This window comes from Halichondria panicea, chromosome 16 (genome assembly GCF_963675165.1).
Source record: "Halichondria panicea chromosome 16, odHalPani1.1, whole genome shotgun sequence".
NCBI classification, from domain to species: domain Eukaryota; kingdom Metazoa; phylum Porifera; class Demospongiae; order Suberitida; family Halichondriidae; genus Halichondria; species Halichondria panicea.
Window position 1 is genome coordinate 4,651,274 of NC_087392.1, and position 16,755 is coordinate 4,668,028.

At 42.7% G+C, this 16,755-nt stretch overlaps 3 protein-coding genes across 3 annotated transcripts; 2 read left to right on the plus strand and 1 right to left on the minus strand.

The window, feature by feature from the left end:
- Window positions 1-1,807: 1,807 nt before the first annotated feature.
- LOC135349527 (uncharacterized) lies at window positions 1,808-6,982 on the minus strand. Its single transcript, XM_064548059.1, has one exon. It carries the CDS (start codon window positions 6,255-6,257, stop codon window positions 3,549-3,551), a length of 2,709 nt encoding a protein of 902 aa, XP_064404129.1. The 5' UTR covers window positions 6,258-6,982; the 3' UTR covers window positions 1,808-3,548.
- Window positions 6,983-9,050: 2,068 nt separating this feature from the next.
- Window positions 9,051-12,976, plus strand: LOC135350505 (cytochrome P450 3A4-like). The gene is made up of 13 exons (XM_064549318.1): window positions 9,051-9,186; window positions 9,337-9,439; window positions 9,499-9,551; window positions 9,720-9,816; window positions 9,882-10,004; window positions 10,069-10,157; window positions 10,207-10,373; window positions 10,435-10,568; window positions 11,548-11,784; window positions 11,840-11,928; window positions 12,083-12,220; window positions 12,502-12,664; window positions 12,717-12,976. The coding sequence occupies exons 1-13, from the start codon at window positions 9,119-9,121 to the stop codon at window positions 12,792-12,794; spliced, it is 1,539 nt and encodes a 512-aa protein (XP_064405388.1). The 5' UTR covers window positions 9,051-9,118; the 3' UTR covers window positions 12,795-12,976.
- A 113-nt stretch (window positions 12,977-13,089) lies between these two features.
- LOC135350507 (cytochrome P450 3A24-like) lies at window positions 13,090-16,741 on the plus strand. The gene is made up of 13 exons (XM_064549319.1): window positions 13,090-13,290; window positions 13,423-13,516; window positions 13,633-13,685; window positions 13,840-13,936; window positions 14,013-14,132; window positions 14,355-14,443; window positions 14,505-14,674; window positions 14,731-14,864; window positions 14,928-15,143; window positions 15,203-15,291; window positions 15,389-15,526; window positions 15,641-15,803; window positions 16,235-16,741. Exons 1-13 carry the CDS (start codon window positions 13,232-13,234, stop codon window positions 16,316-16,318), a joined length of 1,506 nt encoding a protein of 501 aa, XP_064405389.1. The 5' UTR covers window positions 13,090-13,231; the 3' UTR covers window positions 16,319-16,741.
- The last annotated feature ends 14 nt before the right edge of the window (window positions 16,742-16,755 follow it).

Here is a 16,755-nt window from a genome sequence, read left to right on the forward strand (position 1 = left end):
TACACTTAATAGTGTCAGTTTATGAAATTCAGTAGGAGAAATCCGGATCTATAATTTTGTATGGAGTTGAGGAGAGCATTATAATAATAAAGCGGGGAAATGAGGAGAGAATGGGACGGATAGATCAACAATACATCACTTGTCAGTGTTATACTATTAGAATTGCCACTCAACATGAATGCATTCTGTACTCAGAGTAGGCTAACCTAGGGATAGTTGCATGTTGATGTGCATGAGTGCTTTCCCACGCACAGATCTTGAAGCCCCACTTGACGACAGACACCACAGCATGACACTCGAATAAACGCTCTGCAAAATCAACCAAATTTTTGACCAACATTCAATCGATTTTCTCTGTTTAAAAAAGATATATAATATTTATAGGGCTCCATACAGTGAATGTAGTGGAGGCTAAAATGTGTGATCTGCATTCAGTTATAGATGCTGGAATAGTACACATTGCGTTCCGTACACATTAGCTACCTCATGATATTGACTGTGGTACACACTATATAGATCTACAGCTAGATAGGGAGTGAATCACTTACTGTGGATCTTAGCTTCATGATCAAACCACAACCATTAGAAGTTTGTGCATCCATGCACCTAGTAGCACTATTACATATGTGCATGTAAGACCTTGTTCAGCTTTCACAGGTTATGCATGGATTGATGTGGTCAAATGAACAACTTCTTTGACTTGTGTTTACTTTCTGGTTACAGCTTTTATCATCTAGCTAGTGGGCAGTTGCCAGGTATTTTACACATCATGAGCAAAGACCTTTGTCCAACTACCTTTTATATAGTCTACTAATGTCAAATTTTGCATTAAGGATGGATGGAAATGAGAAAGAAAACGGGAGGGAAAAACAGTCCTCCTGTGGAAGCCTCAAAAGAGATAATCCCAGAAACCCCTCCTCCCTCCTCCCTCCTCCCCTCTCTGACAATCCCTGCAGCTGAGGAACAGACCTCTCCTAGACGATTTGGTTCCCTAGCAGAAGCGAAGAAAATGTGCACGAATTGTTAGCTCAGACGAAGAGGATGAAGAAAGTTCTTCTGAAGTGAATGGATTATTTAAACATAGAAAACCCAGCGACAGTTATTATTAAGTAATGTCCGATTCAGATTTAGATGCAAGTTATGGCACCTGATCATGAAAGAGTCCCCGAACTAGATCTACTGTGATGAAATGATTAAACTAGAGGTATATAGATGAGTATCTTTCAGCCACTACTGTACTTGGGACTTGTTTAATCTCGTGGTTCCTACTTTTTAAGACTGTTGACATTTGTGTCAACCTGACCATACATTGAAGAGGAGAACTCCTCTTCAATCTATGACCTGACCTACATATAGCTGTAGGTACAATGTGTGCATCTGCTGTGAGCATTTCTACACAACTGCTATAGATCTCATGCACACAGTTGAATCTGTTCACTCAATGCCTCAGTTATGGTCTATCCCTGTGTCCCCATGCAAGTACAATGTGTGTATAGGTCAGGCTGAGGATAAGGAGTTCTTTAGGAAGCGCTCTAGACTGTCTCATACTGGAGGAGGGACACATGCTCAAGAACATGAACTCACTGCGATACACACACCTCATGAAAATACAGGTATGATCACAAACCACAAACATAGTGTGCTTCTATGTAAGGCTTGAGCGTGTGTACACATACTTAAAGTGTGTTTGATATTGTTGAGCTCTTATCTTGGTGTAGAGGGATTCTAGACAGGCTAGACAAATTAGCTAGAGACAGGCCCCTAGCTATAGGCAACAACAACTAGTTATAGACAAATTGACTTCACAGTGTAGCTCTTAACCAAATTCTTAGATTGAGAAGCAAAACATCAACTGACAATACAGGGTAAAGTGAGGGTAAAACGAAGTTAAAGTGAAGTGAGGCAAAAAAAGTAAACAAAACCTTAAATACGTGGAGCGGGGCCCCAGAAGCTCGCATAACAACAAAGGGAGGAAGTGGAGCACTAACAATGAGAAAAGAGTATGATATCAACATCAACATCAAATCATGGTTAAGGTAGTAGTAAATATTACATAACATAAGGTGTTAATAAGGTTCTAATTTAAAGTAAGGTACATTGAGCGTGAACATACCACCGGCCAAGACCGGATGGTCTTACAAAACAAAAGAGGTGAGGAGATTGAGTGTTCAATTGTCAAATTGTTCATCATTCGGCAGGGTTACTGCGAGTTTCGTTATTGGCCGAGTATAAGTTCCGTTAGTGGTTCTAATCGTTGCCACGCATACTAAATTGTCTTTTCCTGGGTGAACTTCGATTACGTGGGCAAGAGGCCATTTGGTAGATATCAGAGAATCTTCATGGATTACAATTAAATCACCAGGTTGAATATTTCGAGTGGGGTGCCGCCATTTGTTAAAGCGTCCAAGTTGGGAGATGTATTCTAAGGACCATCGCTTCCAGAAGTGCCTGAGTAGAGACTTGCACAACTGCCAACGCTTGAGGGGGGAGGTGCATCCTGTGGGGGTGACTTCTGGGAGAGCTGTCAGTGGCTTCCCGATGAGGAAATGACCAGGTGTGAGAGCTTCAATTCCATCGTCATTATTAGGGAGTGGAATGAGAGGTCGCTTCAATTTGGGTCAAGAGGGTGGAAAGTTCTTCATACGTCAATTTTACATCACCTAGAATTCATCTCAAATGAGTCTTTGTAGATTTGACCGCTGCTTCCCAGATGCCGCCAAAGTGAGGTGCATGCTGGGGAATGAACTTCCAGGTAATCTTCTTATCACTGAGGTAGTGATTAACATTTTCTTGAGTGGATTGCATTTGGGAATTGGTAGAGATCTTTGAGTTCTCGAGCAGCTCCAACGAAGTTAGTGCCATTATCACTCTAAATGAGCGAGGGGAGGCCGCGTCGAGAGATGAAGCGTTTCAGACACGCAATAAATGCGTCTGAGGTGAGGTCAGTCACTAATTCAAGATGGACTGCCTTCACTGTTAGAGAAACAAACACACAGATGTAGGCTTTAAATTGACTACTGTGAGTTTACGAACGTGTCCATATTTGATCATCAAAGGACCAGCATAGTCGACTCTGACTTTGTCAAATACCGAGCCAGGTGTGATCCTTTTGATAGGGAGTTGTCCAAGCATCTGAGGTTTGGGTCTTGCTGTGTACCTGTGGCAAATAATGCATTTCCTAGCAACTGATCTGACTACCTTACGTCCACCAACAATGTGACAACGTCTGGATAGGGAGGCAGAGAGTAGAGTAGGACCTGCATGTAGTAATCGCTGGTGTTCATGTCGTATCATTAAGTGGGTGAGAGGATGTAAAATACCTGGTCGAGACTGATAGTTGGAGGTTTGAGAAAGTTGTTTTCTACCGCCTACTCTGAGAATATCAGAATCATCGATAAATGGTTGCAGAGACAAGAGTGAACTGGAGTTGGAGAGATCCTTTGGAGTGAATCCAGGTCAGCTGCGAAGTGAGTTGCTTGAATGACCTTGATCCAGTAATTTTCTGCTGCTTGCAATTCAGTGGTTGTGAGATGAATTGATCCGTTCTGCTATATTCGAGAATTTCGATTGAAACGAAGGGTCCAAGCAGCAACACGTTTTAAGGAGTCATCATTTGAAAATCGATCCATAGGGATGATGGGTGTGAGATCTTGAGTGAGTACAAGTAGTGACACTTCTTTTTCATCAACTTTAAGTTTGTTTGGAGGGAGAGGTAGTCTTTCAGGCCAATTAGTTGGTGGTTCTTTAAGCCAAGTGGGTCCATTCCACCAGAGAGAGTGGTCAAGGAGTTCTGAGGGGTAGAGTCCTCTTGAGGCACAGTCAGCTGGGTTGTCAGCTGAGTGAACATGTCTCCATTTGTCAGGAGGGATGAGATCGACTATGGTTGAGATTCTGTTTCCAACATATGTCTTGTAGCGTCTAGGACTTCCATCCAGCCAATTTAGTACAATTGTGCTGTCGGTCCAAGCATGTGTGAGTGAGAGGGGAATATCGAGTACTTGTATGATATGATGGATTAGTCGAGCCAGTAGTTGAGCTCCACAGAGCTCTAGGTGAGGGATAGTTAGCCGCTTGATGGGTGCCACCTTGCTCTTAGACATCACCAAAGCAATGTGGATACGATTAGAGGTGTCTGTGATGCGTAGATAGACTACAGCTGCATAAGCAAGTTCAGAAGCGTCCGAGAAACCATGGATTTCTGTTAAGAAGGGTTTGGACTTCTTGTCAAAGTAGCATCGGGGAATGGGTATCTGTGAGAGTAGGTGCAGTTCTGTTCTCCATTGTAGCCAGGCGTCATGGACATGTTCAGGCACAGTGTCAACCTTTAGCTCCCATAGCTGCTGCATGAGAATCTTGGCCTTGATAGTAGAGGGAGAAAACCAACCTAGGGCATCAAAAGTCTTGGCAACATCTGAGACAAGACCACGTTTTGTCAGAGTTTCCAGTGGTGTGGGAGAAGGTACAGACAGTTTGAAACAATCCTTGGGAGCATTCCATTGAATTCCAAGTGTCTTTGTGTATTCTTCCATCGAGGGCATTTCTTGAATAGACTTGGGGTCTTTGAGGTTTGCTGGCAAGTGCTGGATAGCTCGTAGATCGCTAGAGTTCCACTTTCTTAGAAGAAATCCTCCTGCAGAGAATAAGTCCTGGAGTTGCCGTTGAAGCTCAATAGCTTCTTGAACAGTATCAGCTCCTGTGAGTCCATCATCAACATAGAATGAAGTGTCCACGCTCTTGGCTGCAAGTGGGTATTCCATAGCGTGGTCGATAGCATTTTGCTTGACAGCCATGTTAGCTGCAAATGAGGAAGCAGATACTCCGAAGGTGATGCGAGTCATCCTGTAGTCAAGCAGAGGGTCCTTTGGGTTGTTCCGCCACACAAAGCGATGGAGATCGCGATCGGTAGTGGTTAGTTCGACAGCCCGATACATTTTGCTAACGTCTGTGGTGAGAACAATTCGATGTGTACGGAATCGAAGGAGAACATCAATAAGAGGGGGGTGAATGGTAGGTCCGACAAGCAGGCTGTCATTGAGTGAGATACCATTGCTGGATTTGGCAGAGGCGTCAAATACAACTCTGAGTTTTGTTGTCGTACTGTCTTCTTTTCGGACAGCATGCATGGGCAAATAGAACGTTTCTTGAGAGGGTTTGTGCATGTCTGCTTCTGGTACACATTCAGCGTGTTTGAGATCCATGTATTCGTTCATGACAGTAGCAAATTCATCAAATTGATCCTTTGAGTGGAGATATCGCTCAAGAGAGAGGAATCGGCGTACAGCAGATGATCTTGACTCTCCAAGAGGTTTTGTCCGAGGGTTTTTTGGAAGTGGTACGACAAATCTACCATCTTCACCTTTCTTGTGGGTTTCAGCAAAATGACGAACAACAGAGCGTTCTTCTGGTGAGTGATTTGAGACATCTCTTGGGCATTCTTCAATTTCCCAGAACTTGCGGAGAATGTCGTCACCAGAGAGTGTGATTGCATGGTTAGCTGCAACATTTGAGGGGACTTTGAGATTGTCTGTTTTGCCAGTGAGTACCCATCCAAACTTAGTTTCAAAGGCAGTAGGTGTACCAGGGGGTCCATTCCGCCGGCCTTGCAACAGCACATCAGCGTAGACGTCTACTCCCAGGAGTATGTCAATTTTGTTAGGTTGGCCAAAGTCGGGATCTGCAAGGTGTAGATCGTTGAGGTGACTCCATTTGGCATTTAAGTGAACAGGTTGAGTGGGTAGATCACAGGTGACACGTGGGACAACAATTGCAGATATTTGAAGCCTTTCAACGGGTGGGCACAGAGTTGAGATTGAGAATGTGGCAACTGATTGCAAGGGAGATCCGCGAGACATACCAGTGATGCCAGAGATGCGAATGTTCTGAGTTGACAATGGTAGTTGGAGAGATTGAGCCAATCGCTTGGATATGAATGAAGTGGAAGAGCCTGAGTCCAGTAGACCGCGCGCTCGGACACAAGTGCCATCGGGTGCGTTTACAAACATTTGACAAGTCATGAGTAGTGTAGTTCCAGAGCCAGACTGAGCATAACTTGAGACCATTGGTGCTACTGCTAGAGCAGAAGATTCGGTAGAGGGAGGCTCTGACTGTTCTTTGTTTTTTGCAGACTCACGGTGAAGCAACGTGTGATGTGGCTTCTGGCATTTCCTGCAACGATTGTTGCTTCCGCAATTCTTTGAGAAGTGACCTGGTTTGAGACAATTAAGACATACATTGCTTGAGCGGACAGTGGACAACATCTTGTCGTGAGGGAGCAACTTGAACTGCGGACAAGCATACAAGGGATGCTTCTGAGTCTTACATATCGAACAATTAGGTGCATCTGGCGATTGTGAATTCGCCACAAAGGAGGCTGCTGATTTGGGAAATGGTTTCCGTATATCTGATGATAATATCTTCTAGGCTCACTTGAGCAGGTTTCTGAGGCTTGGGCATGAAGGTCAAGAAACTTGAGCAAATCATCGTAGTGAGGTGTTTTCTTGGAGTCTTGGCTAGCCTTTTGCCATTCAAACATAGTGTCCTTGTCAAGTTTCAATTCCAACAGGGCAGTGATGAAGGAGCCAGTGGGTTCTTTGTCCATAGCTTTGAGTGCTCGCAGATGCTGTTGAACAGTGTCATGGAAACGTCTGAGTTCTTTGCCTGATCCATCCTTTAAGCTTGGTACATCATATATTTTCCTGACGTGAGTTTGGTGTACGATACGTGGTCGATCATATCGAGCTTTGAGAGAGTCGATGGCTTCTTTGTACTGATTGCCTGAGTGCGATAGGCCTTCAATTACATGCTTGGCTGAACCGTCCTTTAGAGAGTGACGGAGGTATACTAGTTTCTCGGTATCGGAGATGTGAGGTTGTTCGTCAACTGCAATGCCAAATTGCTCCCAAAAGGTTTGCCAATGTAGCATTTCGCCATCGAATGTAGGAATATCGATTTTTGGTAGTTTAACACTGTGGGTTTCTGGGGTAGCCTTTGTGGAAGTAGAGTGTTCCTTTGAGCTTGAGCTTGAGAAGAGTAGTTTCTTAACTTTGACTGCCATACCAAATATGTTGTCTTCCTGCTTCTGTGTGTTGCTCATGAGTGGATCTGAAGTGTCAACAGTTATAGCGAGAATCTCGTTCCTGAGTTCAGAGAGTTCTTTCTTTAGGTCAGCCAGGTATTCTTGGTACAGTGAGATGAGATGAATCTCGCTACCATCATCTTTGAAATCATCAATCTTTTCGTTAATTGAAATAAGCCTTGCTTGGAATTGTGTCGAGCGTCGCTCGAGGATGCTGCGATTTGGGAGAGAATGAGTATCAACAGCAGGGGTAGATGGAGCGAGAGTTGGAGTGGTGGATCTGGCAAGATCCATTACTGTTTGGATTCTGAGACTGAGATCAGCTATATCATCATCATGTTGGTCAAGGGTTTCTTGCCCTGTGGTAAGCTGACCTTCATCTTCAATGACATCGAGGATTGCGAAGTGACGGGTCTTGTAGTCACTGTCCAGATTCTCAAGACGTTTAGAGAGTTGTTGTGCATGAGTTACGATTGTTGGGTTGGGTTCTTTGTCTTCCAGCTCAGCCACCTTGGTAGCTAGTTTTGTGATGCTGGCCTTAATTGCACCTCTTCTTCTCTTGAGAGCTGGTAATTGAGACATAGTTAATCAAAGTCAAGTTCGACCACAACTATTTCGTGGTATAAAGTGTTCAATTCGCAAAGTTGCAAGAGTGTCGCGTCGATAATTGTGCACCCTTGTGCAGTAGATACATCGATACTTGCACCTTTGTGCAGTAGAGTCAATGAGCGCGCACCCTTGTGCGGAATATACAACAATTGTGCACCTTTGTACAATCGAGAGGTATCGTGCCTCTGTGGTAGGGAATCGGCAAGTGAGCACCTTTGTGCAACGTTGCGAGGTTCGTTCGTGCACCTTTGTGCAGGCGATTGAGTGGACTGTATTCGGGTTTCGGTGTGAACGCAAGAAAGGAGCTAGTCGTCAACAATTGATCCGTGGAGTAGTTATCCGGTTCGAAGGACCAAATAATGTTGAGCTCTTATCTTGGTGTAGAGGGATTCTAGACAGGCTAGACAAATTAGCTAGAGACAGGCTCCTAGCTATAGGCAACAACAACTAATTATAGACAAATTGACTTCACAGTGTAGCTTAACCAAATTCTTAGATTGAGAAGCAAAACATCAACTGACAATACAGGGTAAAACGAAGTTAAAGTGAAGTGAGTCAAAAAAGGTAAACAAAAACCTTAAATACGTGGAGCAGGGCCCCAGAGGCTCGCACAACAACAAAGGGAGGAAGTGGAGCACTAACAATGAGAATTGTTAGAAAAGAGTATGATATCAACATCAACATCAAATCATGGTTAAGGTAGTTACGTAGTACATATTACATAACGTAAGGTGTTAATAAGGTTCTAATAAATGTTAATTTAAAGTAAGGTACATTGAGCGTGAACATCAGTTATGCTCTATATAAAAAGCAAATTTGTGTGTTGATGGATTGAAAATCGTCACCACTTATGGGTACCTTCCTGCACGCCACACTCTCCCATTAATTTCGTATGCCCCCTCCATGCATGCATGACGGTGCTGAGGTGCTGAGGCTGGTGGGTGGTGGGACAGTGGAAGAGGACACCCTCCACTACCAGTGTGCACAGAGCAAGCTGCGACTGGAGCACGACGTCACAGCCTCCACTGACCACGGTGAGGGATGAGGGGGACATGGTCACAATATTGACACTGTGTTCAGTTACACGGTATGGGGAGTTACATCTAAAAGGCTTTGGTGGATGTAATCATTCATGGCTGTATACACAATATATTAACAGTGCTATGGCGGGGGGGGTCGGACAAGGATGAACCGTTACGTGAATTCTTATAGCCTCATTCCAAACTGATTTTTCTCCAAAATGGGGGGAAATCGAGGTTTTGCAAGCCTCTGTAGACACAGCTGGTCGAAAATATCCTGAGATTGTAAGCAGATTACATATTGGATTCTGTGGTAGATTGGTGCCTTTACTAATTACTACCAGCCACACCCTCCCTGTTTCCTGTAGAAGAGGGAAAACCCCATCCAAAGATACAAAAACAAAGTAGATCTAGCATGGCTATGGTCCTTTCTACTTGGGTCTTGCTGGTCTGCACAGCTCTGCTTCTCTACCTAGGAAAGAGGTATAATAATAACAGTATTGTACACATTTAGCCAAGGTTGTGTAAATGAGTGAGTGTCCATATAAATATCTCCCAAAGCAGTCTTAGAACGCACTGAAACACGTTACGGTCTGTTGTTTGTAGCTATGTCTCTTATAACCTTCCATGCAGACTACTCTTTGCTCCATACCGAATATTTAATGGCAGTAGTATACCAATCAAGGGACCACCACCCAAACCCATTGTGGGAAATTTCTTCGCAAGACATGAAATGGTATAAACTCATTTAGCAATAATTATTGATTATAATTATATACTGATCATTATTCTCAGGGTTATATGAAATGGCATGAGCACATTGCTAAGGAATATGGCTCAGTGGCTGGGTGAGATCTCCTAGTTGTATATGTATGATTTAATATACTCTTGTAAGGGTATAACGCCAGCGTGTACGTGTAAACATGTACACGCTGACATTGTGTGTGTTATACTGGTAGGCCTCTGTGATTATAATGTGTTCAGTGAATAACAATTAATGTTGCGATTTTGTGTAGATTTTTCTTGGGTTTCATGCCGTTTCTAGCAGTGACTGACATTGACATGTTAAAGCCAATCTTGGTGAAAGACTTTGACTCGTTCACAAACCGACCAGTAAGCCACGATGTCATTCATTCATTCATGCATGTACATATCTCTAATCGTGTCTTGTTGTGCAGTTTGTTCCTGACATTTCCAGAGAAGCTTCAGCCCCCGTTGGTCTTGTGGGTGCACAGGGAGAGACGTGGAAGACAGCTAGACACACCCTCTCCCCCTCGTTCTCTGCTGCCAAGATGAAAGCCGTGAGTGTATGCTATATATACCCCTAACCATTCATAACAATTAATATATCAACTTTTTCGATAGATGGTGCCTCTGATTGAAAAGAGTGCTAAAACTCTTGTAGAGGTTATAAGTGAGTCAGCAGATACTAATCAGAGTGTGGATGTACATAGGTACGTATACGTTAGCTCATGGACAATTTAATTTAAAGTTTTTATACAGAATTTATGGTAACTTCACCATGGAGACGATCTTAGCAACGGCTTTTGGGCGGAGTGCGGACATACAGAGAGGAGAGAGTGATCAGATTGTGGATATAGCCAAACTTATGTTTAGTGGGTCGGACGAGAAAAAGGGACTGTCTTTCCTTATCTTGATGCCACTTTTGAGTGAGTTTGAACTACTACCTGTAGCCAAATCTGACCATAAAATCTGTCAATTTTGGTCTAGATTCATTCCCATGGCTCGAGTCCATTCTCAGGGTCTTGGCTGCCAGAGCCCCTGTTGTGAAGAACGTACGCACAATGTTCTCCATCGCCACGGAAATGGTCAGGCAAAGACGGCTGAATCCACAACCACAGAAGGTATATATTACGTACATATCATTATGTATAATTATGTTATAGTTATAACACAGGCACGAGGGATGTATGGAATATATTGTACTGAAGCACGAGGGCGCCAGCCCCGAGGGCTGAGTGCAATATATGCCATGCAGCCCGAGTGCACGTGTTATAACTAGTTTATATCCCGAGGGCATAGCAACATAACACTGTCCTAGTAACACAATATAAACAGTACAAAAAAAGACAGAGACAACTCTAGACACAGCTCCATCTCTTCTCTCTTCTAGACGCCAGTATCTGCAGCGTATAAGATTGGCATGACCGACGAATGGCTTGACACAAAATTGTTGGAGTTTCAACTGAAATCTGCAAAACAGCCCCACCCCACGTACGTACTTCTGGTGCTGCAAAACAGCCCCGCCCCACTTACTGCTGCAAAGAAACAGCCCCACCCCACTACTCAGTGAATACATGTATTAGCTGCTGGTGTACGCTCGTCCTCATAACCAAGCCAAGAAAGCTCGCTTCTACACTGCTGCAAAACAGCTCATGCCCCCAGCAAAAAGAGCCACTTCTAGTGCTACGGTGAAGCAGAATTGACATGCATCACGATGTCGAGGACTAGGTCGATCTAAGAACACAGAATTTTCCACAAAATGAATCTTGGACAATTTTAAAACCTGCATGGTTGCAAGAAGAAACTCCAGCAGTGCTGAACATTCATTCCTGCATGGCTGGACATACTTTGATACTTGTTATTTCTCATGCGTATTAATTTAATTTTAATTTAATTGTCTGTCTAATTGCCAGAGGGGCGTTTTGCGGTCAGTGCAATATGACTTTCAGCAGTGCAATATGACTTTCAGCAGTGCAATATGCTTCATATTGCACTTGGCAACAACGTAGCAACGGGATATAAGCTCTAGTTAATCCTGTGTGCTTGTGTACATATTGCACATCATTGTTTGTAAACACTATGTGTGTATTCTCTATACAGTACAAGGATCTGCTGCAGCTGATGATAGACGCTCGTACAGACAATCCCAGCGGAGGAGGAGCTAGTCAGCAGAAACTCACGGATGATCAGATTGTTGCTCATTCTGCTACTTTTCTCGTGGCCGGTTATGAGACCACCTCCACTGCCCTAGCGTACGTGTCATACCTGTTGGCCCTCAACCCCATAATCCAGGAGAAACTGCAGCAGGAAATTGACAACTACTTTGACAACAATCCAGTAAGTATATACAATGTCTCTGTTATTGCTAACCTCCCTCCCGCCACCTTCTCAGGAGGCCCCACTGTACGAGGCTGCTCAGGAGATAGAGTACCTGGAGAAGGTCATACACGAAACACTACGACTTTATTCACCAGCTGGAGCGTGAGTCTCTTAGTATAAAATTTAAAGCATACATACATAATTATAAGTTGACTCAATCAATAGACTCAGTGCATTAAATCATACGCGCGTACACAATTAAACAGAAATTACAGGAAAACTCTAAACATTAATTGCTTGCTGTTTCTTACACCAGGCTGTTGCGTTACTGCCAAAAAACGACTATTGTGAATGGAGTCACTATACCCAAGGGATGTACTGTAGATGTACCAATTCACATCATACACAGGGACCCAAAATATTGGCCCAATCCAGAGGTCTTTGATCCAGAAAGGTAACTTCTATTAGCGACTGTGTTAATTTAGCTAGCTCTAAAAACATTGCTGAAAAGTGTTGTTGTACTTGTAATCCACCCATGTCCAAAGACGCCAATTAAAACATGTCCATGTAATCCTAAGTTGCCCATGAGTATGTACAATTTTAGTATCATCCTAGGATGTCTCAGCATTATAATTATATACCTCTCACTAGTGTACCACGTACATATATTTTGCTATAGCTCTGACAGTGTTGTTGTATATATATACCTTTCTATATTGATTGATGACACTACAGGTTTTCCCCTGAGGAGAAGTCCAAGCGCCCTCCACTGAGTTATATCCCATTTGGTTACGGTCCAAGGAACTGTATTGGTATGAGGTTTGCAATGCTGGAGGCTAAACTGGCTCTCATCCACCTGCTCAGGAGGTTCACGTTCATACAGGCACCAGACACAGAGGTGGGTTGCTGTGGAGTACATATACAACATGTGTAGGTTACTATGCTTGCAGGTTCCTATTGAGACCTCTTTTGGATTAGCTGTGACTCCCAAAAATGGAGTGTTCCTCAGGATATCGAAGAGACACTGATGAAAAGAAAACGATTGTACGTATTGTGTGTTTATCAAAGCTTTTAGTTATTGATCGACGTTCCATTGTGATGCTAATTTTTCAGTATGCAACAGACCATTACATTTGTTTTTATATTTAAGAATTACAGTACATGCACTTTTACTACGTATATGACAGCTATTTATTGCACTGGAGGATTGCCTAGTAGATTCCATATTGATTGTCGTTAATTGAGTGGATTTTTTTCACAAGCACAAGTATGTGTAACCTTATCTATGTTACCTATGGTTACCATAATTATCACGTTACATCAATGAGTGAACATAATTAAATATTATGGTTGCCCAATAGATTCAAAATCTCTAGGCATAACTGAAGTCCTTCAATTTTTGTTCAATAGCACATGAATGTGTACCTGACTTGTGTGTACCTAAAGTATCTATAGCTAGCTACTGATGGCTCTGAGTTGGCTACTCCTGCTGATATGCTTCATTCTGGCTTATATAGGATACAAGTGAGCTATAGCTAATATGTATGTTGATATGATCTGCATACAGAAAAGGGTTAGTATTAGCTAAGTGTTGTATGCAAGCGCATCAGAAGCACTGACTATTGGCTGAATCGACAGTACGTATCTCTTCTGTAGGCTCTTTTCATCGCTTTGGCTCCTACAGAACAGTGGCATTCAGTGCCCCCTTCCCTTCCCCATTGTCGGCAACAACTGTCTGAGATACAAAATGGTAACAAATGTCTATTTTTTGCATGAATGTATAAACTCATATCATGTAGCTATAATCATAGTGCATGCATGATAATTACATTATACTGATGCTGCTTTTTCTCCATGACGTGTCAGGGATACATGAAATTTCACGAACACCTCAAGAAACAACATGGCCCTATGCCAGGGTACGTTCTAGTATTAATAATACAGCACTGTAAGATTTCAAGAAGGCATACACACGCCTTAATTATAATTTCGGTCAACATTTTTGGGACCCGCAATGTGAACATGTATATATCATCGGTGTGCTTTATAGCTATTTTATAAAACTTTTTGCAGGTTTTATTTGGGGCATGTGCCATTTCTAGCAGTTACGGACGGAGATATGTTGAAGCAAATCATGGTCAAAGAGTTCAATTGTTTCCCTGATCGCCCAGTACGTTTCATTTAGCTTATAATTATATTGACAGGCCAACTCCATTCATGATAATACATATTACCGGCCTGCACAGCTCCTGGCCTTGACCAAGAAAGGGTCTGCTCCTAGAGGGCTGTTGAGTGCCCGAGGGGAGGAATGGAAGACGGCTAGACACACCCTCTCCCCCTCATTCTCTGCTGCCAAGATGAAAGCCGTGAGTCTCCCTATATTATACTCAGCTTAGTGATCATTGATTACCCTAAAAATGTGCATGCTGAGAAAAACTCATATTTATACCGGTGTATGTATGCATACAGGAGTATGAATTCATGCACTCTTGGTACATACGTATCAGAGTAGCATTAATTATGAATGTAGGACCTATGCTATACTATATGAACGTGTTCCTGTGATAATTTGTATTCACTGACTGTAGATGGTACCACAAATTGAAAAGAGTGTCGAAACACTGGCTGATATTTTCAGAGAGCAGGCAGATTCAGCTGAGAGTGTTAATGTTTGTAGGTAAATTGTCACTTTAATACTAGCTATAGTTATGTATAAATGTTGCACTAATTTAACAAAGGATATTCGGTAACTATACCATGGAGACGATCTTAATGATGGCGTTTGGGCAGAGTGTGGACATACAGAGGGGAGAGAGTGATGAGATTGTTGAAGCTGCTAGGAAGATCTTTCTTCTCTCTGATGAACGAAAGAGTACCTTTCTTGTTCTCGTAATACTACCACTAATGCGTAAGTTTGAAGTCATTTGCCATTTTTAGTATAATTATATACATGCATGTACCTAGATGCCTTTCCATGGCTGGAATTCTTTCTACGATTTCTGGTATCACAAACGCAACTTGCAAAGTACTCAAAAATTATATCTTCTGTGGCAAAGCAACTGGTCAGGCAGAGGAGAAACAGCCCAATCCCTCAAAAGGTGCATCTTAATTGATTTTAGTACAATGTCATGTATTTGTCACTTTGCTTTGATTTACTGCAGTACAAGGATTTGCTTCAGTCGATGATAGAGGCTATAAAAGATGACCAAATGAAACTGACTGACGAACAGATTGTAGCACATTCTACCACATTCCTATTGGCCGGTTATGAGACCACCTCCAATACTCTAGCGTACGTATCATACCTGTTGGCCCTCAACCCCATAATCCAGGAGAAACTGCAGCAGGAAATTGACAACTACTTTGACAACAATCCAGTAAGTATACAATGTCTCTGTTATAATTATTGCTAACCCCCCTCCCGCCACCTTCCCAGGAGGCCCCACCTTATGAGGCTGCTCAGGAGATAGAGTACCTGGAGAAGGTCATACACGAAACACTACGACTGCACTGTCCTGTTGGAAGGTGCGTTTGCCCTAATAACTGCATGTTAATCGCCCTCTTGATTTGAATAAGCAACGTTTATGTTAGTATCCATGTACTGTTGTTCAATTTCATGCAGCATATTGCGCTACTGTCAGAAGAGTACTGTCCTAAATGGAGTGACTGTTCCTAAAGGAGTCATTGTTGATGTGCCAGTGTATACAATACACAAGGACCCAAGATATTGGCCTAATCCAGAGGTCTTTGATCCTGAGAGGTGGATGGATGTTTGTATTGTAACAGTACAAACATTTCACATTTAAGCTATTAGCTTGTAACAGCAAAGCTTTAAAGCAAGCTACCTTTACTGCTAATTCTACATAATATACAGGTTCTCCCCTGAGGAGAAGTCCAAGCGCCCTCCACTGAGTTATATCCCATTTGGTTACGGTCAAAGAAAGTGTCTAGGTATGAGATTTGCACTGCTGGAGGCTAAACTGGCTCTCATTCACCTGCTCAGGAGATTCACGTTCACACAGACACCAGACACAGAGGTACGTTGCTCAAACTATACAGTTGCCGTACCTTCCAACAGTCGTCTAAATTAACAAAAGTTTTGGAAAACCAGATTGTCTCAAAACAGTTGCTAAAAGCAATTGTGTCTTAATTGACGTCCATGGTATTCAGGCACACCCACCCACACACACATCACAAGTACACCCACCCACACATCACAGGCATATCCCCACACACACACATCACAAGTACACCCACCCACACATCACAGGCATATCCCCACACACACATCACAAGTACACCCACCCACACATCACAAGTACACCCACACACACATCACAAGTACACCCACCCACACATCACAGGCATATCCCCACACACACACATCACAAGTACACCCACCCACACACACATCACAAGTACACCCACCCACACATCACAGGCATATCCCCACACACACATATCAAAGGTACCACTGCAAGTGTCAATTGGGATGTCTGTTGCTCCCAAGAATGGTATCTTCCTGAAAATCAAGAGAAGAGAGCACCATTAATTTTACATAATTATACCATGCAATTTCATAATTATCCATATTATTATTTCGACATGTACGTATTGTCCCTGCATGTGCAATAATTATAATCTGATCGTAAGAATTATAGTTGTGGTCATGCACTGTGTGTATGGTGGGCCGTTTCATCGAACCTTTCATAAGATAGCCAAACTAGCTATAAATTATACTGATCTATATAAATGTTGTGACAAGTTCCAACTTAGCCGGAAACCGTTGGCCTTTTCTCTCCCTAACCGATTACCCACTATAACAATTGTTTACTGTTTTATTAATCACCACAAACCTACCACCTTATGTTGTCATGGAAACAATTTTGGATATGTTGTAACTTATTCATTCGACAGGCACAATACGATGCATGGCTCCTATTTAGCTAGGTTACCATAATTATAAACCCTAATATAGCTGGATTATAC

Coding starts and splice junctions, on each gene's coding strand:
- LOC135349527 (XM_064548059.1), bottom strand. CDS start 6,257: ATGTTGTCCACTGTCCGCTCAAGCAATGTATGTCTTAATTGTCTCAAA.
- LOC135350505 (XM_064549318.1), top strand. CDS start 9,119: ATGGCTATGGTCCTTTCTACTTGGGTCTTGCTGGTCTGCACAGCTCTG. Junction 10,569..11,547: donor TGAATCCACAACCACAGAAG/GTATATATTACG, acceptor TTCTCTATACAG/TACAAGGATCTGCTGCAGCT. Junction 12,665..12,716: donor TACAGGCACCAGACACAGAG/GTGGGTTGCTGT, acceptor CTATGCTTGCAG/GTTCCTATTGAGACCTCTTT.
- LOC135350507 (XM_064549319.1), top strand. CDS start 13,232: ATGGCTCTGAGTTGGCTACTCCTGCTGATATGCTTCATTCTGGCTTAT. Junction 13,291..13,422: donor CTGGCTTATATAGGATACAA/GTGAGCTATAGC, acceptor TCTCTTCTGTAG/GCTCTTTTCATCGCTTTGGC. Junction 15,144..15,202: donor ACTACTTTGACAACAATCCA/GTAAGTATACAA, acceptor CCACCTTCCCAG/GAGGCCCCACCTTATGAGGC.